The sequence below is a fragment of the Littorina saxatilis genome, linkage group LG1 (genome assembly GCF_037325665.1).
Source record: "Littorina saxatilis isolate snail1 linkage group LG1, US_GU_Lsax_2.0, whole genome shotgun sequence".
In the NCBI taxonomy this organism is placed as follows: Eukaryota; Metazoa; Mollusca; class Gastropoda; order Littorinimorpha; family Littorinidae; genus Littorina; species Littorina saxatilis.
This window is the reverse complement of record NC_090245.1, coordinates 32,564,957-32,578,651: the sequence shown is the minus strand read 5'-3', so window position 1 is coordinate 32,578,651 and position 13,695 is coordinate 32,564,957. Positions and strand designations below refer to the sequence as shown.

General features: G+C 43.6%; 1 protein-coding gene across 4 annotated transcripts in view; it reads right to left on the bottom strand.

The window, feature by feature from the left end:
- LOC138967272 (uncharacterized) overlaps positions 1-13,695 on the bottom strand; it is a 67,061-nt gene that overhangs the window by 34,203 nt on the left and 19,163 nt on the right. For all 4 annotated transcript variants that reach the window (XM_070339805.1, XM_070339820.1, XM_070339817.1 and 1 more), the window contains exons 11-28: positions 13,109-13,275; positions 12,504-12,703; positions 11,902-12,156; positions 10,513-10,616; positions 9,345-9,647; positions 7,838-8,090; positions 6,850-7,347; positions 6,424-6,574; positions 5,934-6,072; positions 5,333-5,467; positions 4,831-4,908; positions 4,443-4,515; positions 3,838-3,950; positions 3,418-3,583; positions 2,504-2,743; positions 1,932-2,138; positions 1,124-1,305; positions 60-261 (exon numbers count right to left, since the gene is read on the bottom strand). In XM_070339805.1, the coding sequence (XP_070195906.1) occupies positions 60-261; positions 1,124-1,305; positions 1,932-2,138; positions 2,504-2,743; positions 3,418-3,583; positions 3,838-3,950; positions 4,443-4,515; positions 4,831-4,908; positions 5,333-5,467; positions 5,934-6,072; positions 6,424-6,574; positions 6,850-7,347; positions 7,838-8,090; positions 9,345-9,647; positions 10,513-10,616; positions 11,902-12,156; positions 12,504-12,703; positions 13,109-13,275 (3,466 nt within the window). The remainder of the gene's footprint in view (positions 1-59; positions 262-1,123; positions 1,306-1,931; positions 2,139-2,503; positions 2,744-3,417; positions 3,584-3,837; positions 3,951-4,442; positions 4,516-4,830; positions 4,909-5,332; positions 5,468-5,933; positions 6,073-6,423; positions 6,575-6,849; positions 7,348-7,837; positions 8,091-9,344; positions 9,648-10,512; positions 10,617-11,901; positions 12,157-12,503; positions 12,704-13,108; positions 13,276-13,695) is intronic.

Here is a 13,695-nt window from a genome sequence, read left to right as displayed (position 1 = left end):
AAAGAAAAAAAACATTCTGATCATTGGAGCCTTGAAAATGACTTAAAACTTGATCAAACCTGGCAGATGTTTGCGCAGATCCAGGCCAACTCCGTAGCCCGGTGAGAAGTGAACGTTCTCTGTGGCGGGATTCTTGATGCCGTGGTTGGTGAGGACACGGGCCACTGCCTTCAGTTCCTCCATGTTGATGAGGGAGTTGTTCCTCCCCCGCTGTTCCTTGATGTACACCAGGTAGCTCACCAGCACTGGCATGCTCTTCTTCTGTTTCAGTCACAATTCAAGGAGCAATTATTCTATCTGGCCGTATTTCCCTGGGCCAGTATGCAAGTTTCGATTGGATAAAGACTCCCTCTATGCAGTTTATTCCAGACTAAAGTCTCTCAAGTCAACTCCTGCATGCTTAGCATACCTAATGCTCTGAACATTGATGAAGAATTCAAATCTGTCTAGGATTTCACTGCTACTTTTGTAGGCTGGGAATCTTTACAGTCAATGCTACCTATGCAAAATCTTTACAGTGGAACAAACTTCCAAATGGTGTTCCACATCAGCCACATGGGAGCATATGTTTTCATTTACACTTACCTTCTTCTTCTTCTGCGTTCATGGGCTGAAACTCCCACGTTCACTCGTGTTTTTGCACGAGTGGATTTTTACGTGTATGACCGTTTTTACCCTGCCATTTAGGCAGCCATACGCCGCTTTCGGAGGAAGCATGCTGGGTATATTCGTGTTTCTATAACCCACCGAACTCTGACATGGATTACAGGATCTTTTTCGTGCGCACTTGGTCTTGTGCTTGCGTGTACACACGAAGGGGGATAAGGCACTAGCAGGTCTGCACATAAGTTGACCTGGGAGATCGGAAAAATCTCCACCCTTAACCCACCAGGCGGCAGCGGCCGGGATTCAAACCCACGACCTTACGCTTGGGAGGCCGGCGTCTTACCACTAGGCCACTGCGCCCGTCATTTACACTTACCATAACTGCAAAACTTATTCTGAAAGTACACCATTTGATAACAAACAGCTTTGGATTGGAAAATAAGGAAATGTCTGTGTGACACCAGCATACAACTGCCCCAAATTTTCACACACACACACACGCTCAACCAACACTGACCTGCCACTGGTCAGACCTGAGGATGGGCAGGATGTGGTGGTGGACAATGTCCTGGGCCGACAGTTGCTTAATGTCCAGTTTGAGCAGGAGTTTGGACACCTGGGAGTTGACCTCGTTGTCACCTGTAGCGGTCAGACCACCGTGCACCAGCTGCAAGTCCTGTCTCAGGACACTCAGAGGATCTGCAAGTGTCATTGCATCAGTCATTGCTTTTATTTATTTCAGCAATTACATTCTGCAGCATCAACTGTGTGCAGCGTTTATTGGAGTACCCTAAGGTTTGTTCCAGAGCTCTACAGATGTAGCTGAACTTTTTAGACTATAAGTACCAAAATGATACCAGATTTAGAGGAATTTTTCATACCTAAATGGTACCTGCAGAGAATAGACATCCATGGAACCAGATATATCTTTTAACAGTATGTAAATCAACAAAGTTTTTTAAAGTTTTTATCTGGGGGTGATCTCTGATGGGTGTTAAATTACAGTTATTCTATTTTTTTCTATTTCCCACCTGCACTATGATCTCCATTACAATATCCTGTTCAAAGGGTTATTTCAGTGTTCTGAAAATACCAAATAACTTTTCCAACACAGCAAACTGAGTGCATTCAATTGTGAAAAGGTAGGGGTATCTAAACTAAATCTCCCTGAAGAGTGATAGCATTATTTAATTTCTCTTTGAAATCTGATCATAATGAGAACATAATGTGAACATAATGCAATGATTTTTCATTGATCATAATGTGGAATCTAAGCAAAACAACACACAGTTCTTTCACATGAATTCATCCCATTTCATAAGTACCTCTCTTTCCTGGGGCAGGTTTGTCAGAGCTAGCGCCTGCATCAGACAGCATGAAGACGGTCACCTCGTCCAGAGACACCAGCTGGCCTGTGGAAAGGGGGATCACTTTCATGCCCCGCAGGGTGCTGATCAGAGTGCTGTTCTCCTGGAAGTCATCCATGCTGCGGTAGACGCAGGCAAGCCACTTGGCAATCTGGGTCACATCGTCTGAAAATATGCCAGTGAAGTACATTTCAAGACACATTCCCTGAGGAAACAGGACCTCTGGTTGAAATATCATCAAAACCACGATCATATATGTAGGCCAGTGAAGCAAAGTTTGGTTGTTATTTTCTGAAGAAAAGTAAAGCAGAACCAATTCTTGAAAGATCCTCAAAACCTCGATCATGTCACACACAGGCATACACCCACACACACATTCACAAAGACAAACACACACACAAAGCTCTGTTACAGATATTCATTGCACAACTAACATGATACCGACTTCACCTCCAAACTCACAACAAACATGACACCGAGTTCACCTCCAAACCAGAGGTAAAAGCTACACCAAAGACCATATCACCCACCTTCTCCGACAGTGTCTCCCCAGGCGGCCACCAGTGACCGCCCAACCTGGATCAGGTGATCGCTGGTGATGGACTCCACGCCCAGGCTGCGGGTGAGGAGGGGGCTCAACATCGCCGCCACGTCGCGATGAACGTAGTGCAGGCCTAGGTGGCGCTCCAGCAGCTCAGGGGAGATCACCTCGCGCACCAGACTGTCCTGCACCATCACTGTCTGTGAGGGCAGCTTCCACTGGATGGTGGCTGTAACAGTTTGGTCTTGTAAGAAACGGGTTTTATTTACCGACGACTTTGGAAAATCTTTACAGTAAAGTAACAATCAGAGATAACAATGTAAATCAGTCAAAAGGAGGAAAAGGCAATTAAAAGTTTCAAAATTAGCAGAAAATGTCAAGATTTTCATTGGGTTTTTTCTTCATCCCTGGCAGATTGACATGGTGCTGTTTACTGCTTTATAATGAATAAAATGTCTCAAACTTTTCACACCAAAAGTGAGGAACAGGAGGATGTGAACAGGAGTTAGTGTTGGCTACTGTCACCAAGGAATACAGAGTCCACAGCAACTATAGTCCACAGCAACTTTCAAACAATGAAATGGCTTTCAATTTTGAGCTTCTGGGTGTGTTACGTCTGATACTCTGAATCTCAGTTGTGGTTTTTGTTAAGTCTAATGCTAGTATCTGCTTGTCAGATCTTGTGATTTCTTTCAAACTAACATGCGTATTTAACATTCAAAACTGCTGCTTGTGTGACACAGAACTCTAGAAAAAAATGGTTACACACTCGGCTATACACATGGTGTAAGCTGTAATGAAATTCTTTCTATCAAGTTATGGATACAATCCTGCAATTCATAGAAAACAGTATCAGTCATATGCAATCAAAATGCCAAAAATATATTGAAAATCTCTGTGTACCTTTGTTGCCAGCAGAAGCAGAGACAACAGGCATGCAGGGAGTGGCCCTGAGTTTCTGTAACACGTGTGTAGCCACCGGCTTGAAGAAGTCGAGGATCTCGTCCTCCAGGGGAACAAACTGCAGGTACGACCACAGTGACTGCAGCCCCTCAAACTCTGGGTGAGACTGAAACCACCAAATACACTAGAGTTAGATAGCTGACTTGCACATGACAGTCACTGGTAAGAGGAAATCCAGAATCTCACTCTATCAGAAAACAAACTGCACATATGGTGGAACCCGAGCCCTTTTAAGACTATTTTCTCACATTTTCTCATCCTGCAAAAGTACAAACTGCAGTTATGCAAGGCAGACAAACGGACACACAGACAGACACAGGGAGAAAGAAAGACACCTATGAAGCAAGGTGAAATATGTACCCTGAAGATGTCAAAGGCCTCAATGAAGAGAGTGTGGATTTCGTTCCTCAGCCACTGGTTCCACGAACTGTCTCGGTCCACATCCTCTCGACTCGACGGAACATCAAAGTCACCTACATTGATAACACAACGCCAATTATAATTCTTGATTTATTCACATTTGCATTGTCAACATTGATGAGTGGTCAACTCACAAGCTTCAGAATATTTGAGGGCAAAGGTAAAGTGGCCATGAGATTTTTATTTCCCTTTGGTCAATTTCTCCTTCCTTGAAGTTGTTTGGGAACAAATTCTGTGTACAAAATTCTTTAATTTTCTTATTATTCTAACCTATTCTGTGCAGCATCTGCACCCCCTGAAAGCAGCCACACACATACAGAGGGACGCATGGTTGCACAGATGCTTTGCAAGAATATCCATTGAAAACTAGAGATGCATGTCGTAATTTCTTTTTGTCTCGCTTTATTTAATGCTTGCGGGTCTTCAGGCAGTGACTTTTCCCCGACTGTCCAGTTTCCACTCTCCCCTTACCCCCCTTACCCCTCTTTCGCCCCCCCCCCCCCCCCCTGCGAGAAAATGTCTTTAAGCTCAACACTGGCACTTACCTTGAATGATGAACCTGAAGCCATAGCTGCGGAGCGGCAGGAAGGCGAACACTGGCTGTTTTGCTGGGGCCATCTGAAATTGGTACTGAACAATGTCACCATCAAAAACTTGACAACAACAACAACAGCTGAGCAAAAAGATTTGTACCATACAATGTACATATCTAACTTTTAACAACCAAAATATGATTTACTCATGTACCTTTATTGATTTGATGTCCAAAGCAAGTAACACTTCCAATAATCATGAAGCCTCTTGGGTCCAAGCTCACAAGCTGCTGTGACGGAAACATGATTTTATCCCTTCAATTCTAAGAATGTTTATTTTTAGGAAGTTTAAAATGTACTGGTCAGCTTAGTAAAACGAGAAATTGATCACTGGTGCTACCTGACGTTGTTGCCAGTTTGCCTGGAGGGGGAAGGCCAGAGCTATTTCAGTGGACTCCACTTCTATCCCGGATTTGGCCTGCAAAACAGAAACATAGAGTAAAACTCTCAAACATACTCCTGCATGCTTCGACATACAGAACACAACCCCAACATATCACACACACACACACACACACACACACACAAATAGAAACACACACACAGACCTGCAAAGAGATGTTTGAAGCGTCCAGCTGTTTCTTGACCACCAGCCAGAGTTCACACACACATACACACACACACACACACACACACACACACACACACACACACACACACACACACACACACACACACACACACACACACACACACCCACAGACCTGCTGAGAGATGGTGGAAGCATCCAGCTGTTTCTAGACCACCAGCCAGCGGTCAGTGTGCCCCAGACCGTTACACACACATTGAAACACACACACATTGATACACACACACACAAAGACATGCACACACAAACACACCTGCAGGGAGATGGCTGAAGCGTCCAGCTGTTTCTTGACCACCAGCCAGCGGTCAGTGCGCCCCATGCCGTGATGGATCTCCACAATGTTGTCACCCAGGTCCACACGCCGCATGCTTATTTGGTTTCCCTCCACCTGCACACAGGTGTTAACATCCCTTGTAAGACATCGCTCAGGCCACAGACATTCAGACAATGTGTTAATGATATGCAAAACTGATACATGTACAGCTTGGCATTGACTTTACAATTAATCTTTTACTACCGATATGTTGAAGTCACCAAGACAAACTTCGTTCTCCAAAATCTTTTTTCTTTCTTCAGGAGACATGCAGAAGAAGTGATATAATGTTTATGTGACGAAATTATTCATGTTATGACATCTGTTCGAACTTGGTTTGGCTTTTGGCATTAGAGATTTCACTTCAAAAGAGAAAGTCAAAGAGACGTCTTGTCTTTTTTAAAAAAAAATCTATATCATCAGTTTTTAATTGATACTAGCTTACTAGCCACCACAAAGTCCAATTTGGAAATGATTCATAGCAATGCAATGTATAAAACATTTAGAGAAGCAGACAGAAATCAGAAAATAAGCAACAGACCTTGTTGTCAATGTGGATGCTCCTCAAGCGATGCAGGAAGAGCAACAGTGATGGATGGATGTCGTTGAAGCGTGCCGCCAGGGAACGAGCTTCAGACACCATCTCTTCCTTCAGCGGCAAGAAGATCTTCGTCATCCACCTGGAATCACAAAAGTTCAAGCTTACATTCTAGAAATCTATTTCAAACCTAAAAACTGATTCAACATGCCTGCGTTTAACATACCACTAAGAATAACATAACACCAAGAGGTATAGCTTACATTCTAAAAATAACATAACACCAAGAAGTATATCTTACCTTCTATTACAGCTGTACCTTGATGGTGTCAAGTTCTTTTAAGCATCTATTTCCACTTTCTAGAGTTATTCCTTTTGTTTCCACTTTATTTCCAGTGCAATATGTACACATGGGACATTACACTTCACTGCTCATTTCTGGTCAGTGTGTTGTCAGTGAATGATAAAAAAAAAAACCCACAGCATCTCTCACCCTTGCTGCGGGTCAGGGTCTGGACACCAGTGTGGCAGGATGTATCCCATGGGGCCACTGTCCACGTCGAAACACAGGTGGAACCCGCTGGAGTGGACCTCTGGCCGACTCGTCACACGGAACACTGACTTGAATCCTATTCCCTTCTGACCTGTGAAACATGAGAGAAATAAAAATCCTGGTGATACCGAAGAAGGAGCTGAGGTGTGTGAAAGAGAAAATAAGATGAACAATCAAAACAACTTCTAAAAAACATTTCGATATTATAGTTTTAACTTCAAAAGGGAGAGGCAGTTTTAAAAGCAGAAATGAACAACCTCTCAAAGTGGTGTTGTGAAACTTTCTTTGTCAATGTTAATATTCTCATATTCTCATACATATCAATATTTCAGTGAGTGTCGGTGATAATGAAGCCAAAGCACTCACCAATGTATCCATACTTGTGCTTGCCCTTGGTGCTACGGCCAACGTCACACAAAGCTCTGACGTCCTTCTCCTGGAACCCACTCTCGTTGTTCAACACCATCACCCCCTCCTTGCTGATGATGAAATGCACCGCCGGACACTCATCCATCGCTGACGACGATTCTAACGAAGCCATCAGCTGCTCAGGGTAGGAGTTGTCATCTGCGTTCTGCACAAGTTCAAGGACAAAGTGCGTGTCCTTGCTGTAGAGGTCGCGAGACAGACGATCCAAACTGCGACCGAGACGCTCCTGCTGAACTCTCATCAGTCGATGTCCGTCTTCGTTAAGCTCCACCCCCACACCGAACTCGTCGCGTCGGATGTGGTTGATGATTCGCTGGCAGCGATCTTCTTCTGTCTCCTCCTTGATTTCTTCTTTGGAGTCGCTGTCCGAGGTACACACTTTGTCGTCTGCGTTGATCCCACTGTCGTCTATTGTCTTCTTCCTCTGGGCTTTCTCTGTTATGATTTCACAAGAAGGCAACTTGTTAGAACTGAACTGAACTGAACTTTATTTAACAAGGATAAATATTTAAGGCTAGGCCTTTTCTTATAATCTGTCCTTGAAGATAGCATGAGCAATGCAACCTATGCATAACTCTGAAGTCAACTCATCAAACTGTCTAAATCTTAAAAAATTGCCCAAAAGAATATAGTATTCAAACCATGAAATCCATTTTTTAACAAGCTGACATAATATGACATAACATTCACTTTTCTACGACAGCAAATTGGCCACTCCTGAGAGATTTTCATTGAAACAATTCAACAATTCTGTGGGCGCTAAACTTTATGTCTGATTCAACCCAGTATGTGAGAATCTCTTCTTTTAAAATTCTATAATTTTGTCTATGCGAAATGTAAAAGAAGTGGAGAGGATGGTCTCTGTGAGCATAAACAAATCTGATATCTCTCCCCTCCTTCAGAAGTTAAGGTATAACTGCCGCACCTTTTTTCCCCTTCTCCTCCATCTTCTCGTCACCATCCTCCTCCTTCCCCTCCTCCTCACTGCTGTCGTCCGTCTCTTCCTCTGAGGATTCCTCCTCCTCTTTGTTGGCAACGGCCAGTTTCTCCGTCACTTCTTCCTCCTTCTCCCCCTCTTTCTCTTTGGTGGGTTTCTCTTTCTTCTCCTCTTTTTCATCTTCCTCGTCTGATAGGAAGGATGCTGAGCTGTCTTCCTCCTCTTCCGATTCCTCCTCTGACTGTAGAAAGAATCGGGAGTGAGTTTCTGTGCTAGAATACTTTGCATCAAGATTAGCACTATGGCTTACGCAACCTTTTTCCTTTCATTAGGATCTGGTGACACAACAAGTATTGGGACAGTATTTTTTTATAAACATGCCTCAGTTTCCTACCAGTGTTGTATGAATGTAGAAGAAGAGTTTTTGAATGGGACATTGATTTTTATTAAAAGAACTTCTAAAACTGACAATGCCAAGAGACAGAAGAAACTGTTTACATTGTACTAATGTACTTGTGGACTGGGTGGCCGAGTGGTAACGCACTTGCGCTCGGAAGCGAGAGGTTGCGAGTTCGACCCTGGGTCAGGGCGTTAGCAATTTTCTCCCCCCTTTCCTAACCTAGGTGGTGGGTTCAAGTGCTAGTCTTTCGGATGAGACGAAAAACCGAGGTCCCTTCGTGTACACTACATTGGGGTGTGCACGTTAAAGATCCCACGATTGACAAAAGGGTCTTTCCTGGCAAAATTGTATAGGCATAGATAAAAATGTCCACCAAAATACCTGTGTGACTTGGAATAATAGGCCCTGAAAAGTAGGATATGCGCCGAAATGGCTGCGATCTGCTGGCCGATATGAATGCGTGATTGTATTGTGTAAAAAAATTCCATCTCACACGGCATAAATAAATCCCTGCGCCTTGAATATGTGCACGATATAAATTGCATTAAAAATTTATTTATTTTTTTTTAAATCCCTGCGCTTAGAACTGTACCCACGGAATACGCGCGATATAAGCCTCATATTGATTGATTGATTGAATGGCTGAGAAACAAAGGGATGCGAGTGCTCTAAATGCATATGACACGTGCAACGAGAGTAAGTTCAAGTTTCAGTTATGCCCAACAAATCGCCTGGCACCTGAGAGAATATCAAGCATTGAAATGAACAAGCAACTTTCATCCTCATTAGATCTACTGGTATTTAGCAAAAGGTTTGCTCACAGATAAATGTTTAGACCCTGAAAACAAATGTAACAGAATGTAATTTAATAAATGTAATTCAACATTTTTTGATAAGAAAATAGATTTGAGACTGTTGTTTGTCATTGCCCTAGTTCCTAAAGTCATCAACGATATTTTTGCAACTACATAAAGGTAAGGTAAGACAAGGTAATATCATATAGTCCGGTGACATTACCCTGATGAAAATTTGAGTTGTAATACTCATGAAACAGAGACTGACAACAAGAAAATGAAATGAACAACTCATGCCTACCTCTTCTTCCACCTCCTCTTCAAACTCATCATCATCATCTCCAAGCAGTTTGTCTTTGGGTCCCGACTGCTGAGGCATTACCACGGTTATGCACTCTGGCGGGAAGGTGAAGGTGTCAGTGAGGGGACGTGTCCACTCTTGAACTCCCAGCATGCACCCCAGTCGCGCCAGTTCCATCTGCCGAAGTCCTGAGGTGGGTGTAGGGGTGGTGCCGTTAGAGGTCTGGGCTGCAGAGCAAGCTTCCAGCAGCAGGGTTTTGGAGCGACTGGACCCTACTACTTGGGCCAGTGGCTCTAGGAACACCTGTAAGGCAGAAAACAAACACACAATGAAGATTTGACATGTATCTGTCTCGTACAAGCAGTAGGAAAGGTATTGTTTCACCAATTCCTTTTCTTATGTTTCAGTCCCCACTGAGAAAATAAGAATCAAAGGCTGCAATGAACCATATGTCAAAATAAGACATACTTTTCCTCTTTAATGCTGTTAAGTAAATCCTAACAACTGGAGGGGAAAAAAAAACATTACAAAAATATCCCCTGTATGCACAAACGGCAAGAATAACGTTAAGAAATACTGCTACCTTCATCCACGATTGGCAGTGTTTACCTGATTTGCTACAGCCACACACAGCCTGAGAGGCAGTGTCTACCTGATTTGCTACAGCCACACACAGCCTGAGAGGCAGTGTTTACCTGATTTGCTACAGCCACACACAGCCTGAGAGGCAGTGTTTACCTGATTTGCTACAGCCACACACAGCCTGAGAGGCAGTGTTTACCTGATTTGCTACAGCCACACACAGCCTGAGAGGCAGTGTTTACCTGATTTGCTACAGCCACACACAGCCCGAGAAGCAGTGTTTACCTGATTTGCTACAGCCACACACAGCCTGAGAGGCAGTGTTTACCTGATTTGCTACAGCCACACACAGCCTGAGAGGCAGTGTTTACCTGATTTGCTACAGCCACACACAGCCTGAGAGGCAGTGTTTACCTGATTTGCTACAGCCACACACAGCCTGAGAGGCAGTGTTTACCTGATTTGCTACAGCCACACACAGCCTGAGAGGCAGTGTTTACCTGATTTGCTACAGCCACACACAGCCTGAGAGGCAGTGTTTACCTGATTTGCTACAGCCACACACAGCCTGAGAGGCAGTGTTTACCTGATTTGCTACAGCCACACACAGCCTGAGAGGCAAAAGCAGCAAGCTGTTCAACACAAACTGGATGGCTGGGTCGCCTCCTGTGGCCGGCTGCCCGGGTCCTCCTGAAAAATACAATTCAAATCCAATCAACTTCTTATTCCGCAATCTCAGACAACAACACTCACATACCACTTTCTCATAAGTTTACTTTTATATTCACTATGTTGTCTCAAGCTCATGCGCATTTATGCCGTGCATGACCTTTTCAACACAAGCAAATTCAAACTGTACATAACTTAGGTACATCATAAATAATTAGAACAGTGTGTGAAGCTCCATTCTCTCTCGCATAGATGTTCTCAGCGATAGTTTTCAGACAATTCCCCGACTGAATCTTACTCATACAGTTCATTAACCAAGCAAATTCAACAACCTTCTTTGACTGCTTTAAGTGACGTATGAGCCAAGAATAATACCAGTTTGAATACTCTGCTCTAGACCTGTCCAGTGCGTTACACATTTGTACTCAACTACACAATCATCAAGGCATTGATGAGGCCAAGGACAAACAGAGATGAGTACCACACAATGTCCAGAGAGCAGCAAGTCAACCTCATCAGGCTGCATACTGGCCACAACAGGCTCAATGCTCACATGAACCGAAATTTCAAGCTGACGCCATCACCAACCTGTGCCTGCGGTCAAGAAGACCAAACAGCGGAACACATCTTACAGCGATGTCCCTTACTAGATGAGGAACGAAAAGAAGTGTGGCCGTCACCAAGTCCCCAACGACCTAGACTTTCTTTCTTTCTTTATTTGGTGTTTAACGTCGTTTTCAACCACCAAGGTTATATCGCGACGGGGAAAGGGGGGAGATGGGATAGAGCCACTTGTCAATTGTTTCTTGTTCACAAAAGCACTAATCAAAAATTTCCTCCAGGGGCTTGCAACGTAGTACAATATATTACCTTACTGGGAGAATGCAAGTTTCCAGTACAAAGGACTTAACATTTCTTACATACTGCTTGACTAAAATCTTTACAAACATTGACTATATTCTATACAAGAAACACTTAACAAGGGTAAAAGGAGAAACAGAATCCGTTAGTCGCCTCTTACGACATGCTGGGGAGCATCGGGTAAATTCTTCCCCCTAACCCGCGGGGGGTACCTAGACTTTGAAACTTCCACAAGAGCGAAAGCTAAGTATAGCTGGGCTATGAATAGCCGGCGGCTACAAAAAGGAGGTCAATTTACAGAGATTATGAACAGAAAATCTGAGAAAGCAAGGTCTTAAAAGGGGGGAAGCCTTAAATTGGTGGGTCCTTAAAGGGGGGTCCCACTGTAATACTTTAACACCTTCCAACTTCCAGAAAACCAGTGACAAAAAAATATAAAACTGACCAGGTACGCCAGAAGATGAGGTGTGCAGCATAAACAAAGCAGATCGCGTGTGATTGGCCAGCAGAGCCATTGGGGTGTGCTCTATGCCGCGATTTCCCATGACCAGCGAGGCAAGATGGCCGCACGCTGCTCTAGCGTCTCCCTGACTGGCGGCTGACTCAAACTGCGATGGAGAAGTTGTGCTGACCAATCGCAGAAGACAACCGGGTTCTGTTTCCAAGGCAACGATGTCTGTTGTGATGGTCTTTTGACCACCTGCAAATTATGAACAGAAAAGTTATACCATGGCAGGAGCAACACCAGTCATTTCACATTTAGGAAAATGATACATACATGATATGTATGCCTGAAGAAAATATAAAATGGTTCATCTTGCTAATAACCTCCAGTTCTGGCTCATCAAAATGTCGAACTGGATTTTATTTTATGTCATTTGCCATTAGAGTTAGTTGATACATTTTAGACCTGTCTTCAAATAAAAGCTCGAGTCTTTACAATACAAAAGAAAAACAAACAAACAAAAGAGAACAACTGGCATTACGAATACTTTTGCAGACAGCTGTGCTATTCTGTTGTGAAACTGCACATACAACAGGCCTCACCATCTACATGCATAGTATGAACACCGCCATATTTTTGCAGAAAGTCCTTGAGGCTGCCGTGCTGTGGTTCAAACACCAGCGACCAGTGGCTCCATCTCTCCAAGTCTTCCAGGAGGGGACAACTCTGTAGGCAGGCCAGGGCAGCCTCTCGTGTCTGGGGTCCCAGGATTCCAACTTCTCGTTTTCCTCGTATCGGTTCACTGTGGGCAAAATACACAGGTGATTTCTTCATGACCGTGCAGCAAATAGAAGCATCTTTCAAATTGCTACCTTCCTATTGTTGGTAAAGGTAAAGGTTTCACCGGATGGATCCCTTTTTCTGTGTATCATTTTAACAGACAGACTCATAATCAAGAGTATACCCATCCTTGCTAAAAGACACTGTTTAACGTAAAGATGACAAAATATACTCCATCTCGGTCTGTGTCCCTTTTCTTCACTTAGCTAAACGATGCCCGCTTTCACACCAAACCCTTAAAACTGTATAATAAGTTTCAAGCTTCAATGTAAAAATTCCAAGCAGTTACATAAACGTTTCAGTAGGAACCCTCTGTTTTAAGGTTTAACACACAGAGCAAAGCTCAACAAGAAAGAACTCTACCTACCTAGTCTTTCCACAGAATGCTGTCTCGTACAAAATCCTGTAGTCCTTAGAGTGATGTTTCCCTGGTTTCTCTGCCGCCTCCACCAGGTGGCGCATGTTGCCGTAACCCAGCAACCGAGCCTCAGTCACTTGGAACTGGTGGCACATCGCCCTGTCTACGTCACTTTCCTGTCACATTTGTAGAAAGCACTTTGAAATGCAACAATCATGATGCAGAATAAAGCTGGTGTGAAACTTACCATGAAACATTGTTACACACGTTGCTATTTTAAGTCTAAACTGCCTTGAGAGCTGTCACTGTTGCATATACGGAATTGTTGAATGCTGTAAACTGGCTTGAAAATTCTCATTCAGAGCTGTTGCTTTCAAAACTTCCTTTGCTCTGTGATTCTCCTCCCAGCTAGTTGATTTGCTTTGTCTACATAAACTAGCAGTGAGTCTCAAGTGAAACTGACAAAGTGACAGTGCCAAACAATGTTCAATGCTTCCAGGCTGTGAAAGTTTTTGTTGGTGTAACTGAAAGTGTAAATATATTTTATGAATTAGATGTTGAAGTAGGCTTGGTATTCACAGGTCTGTATGAAGACG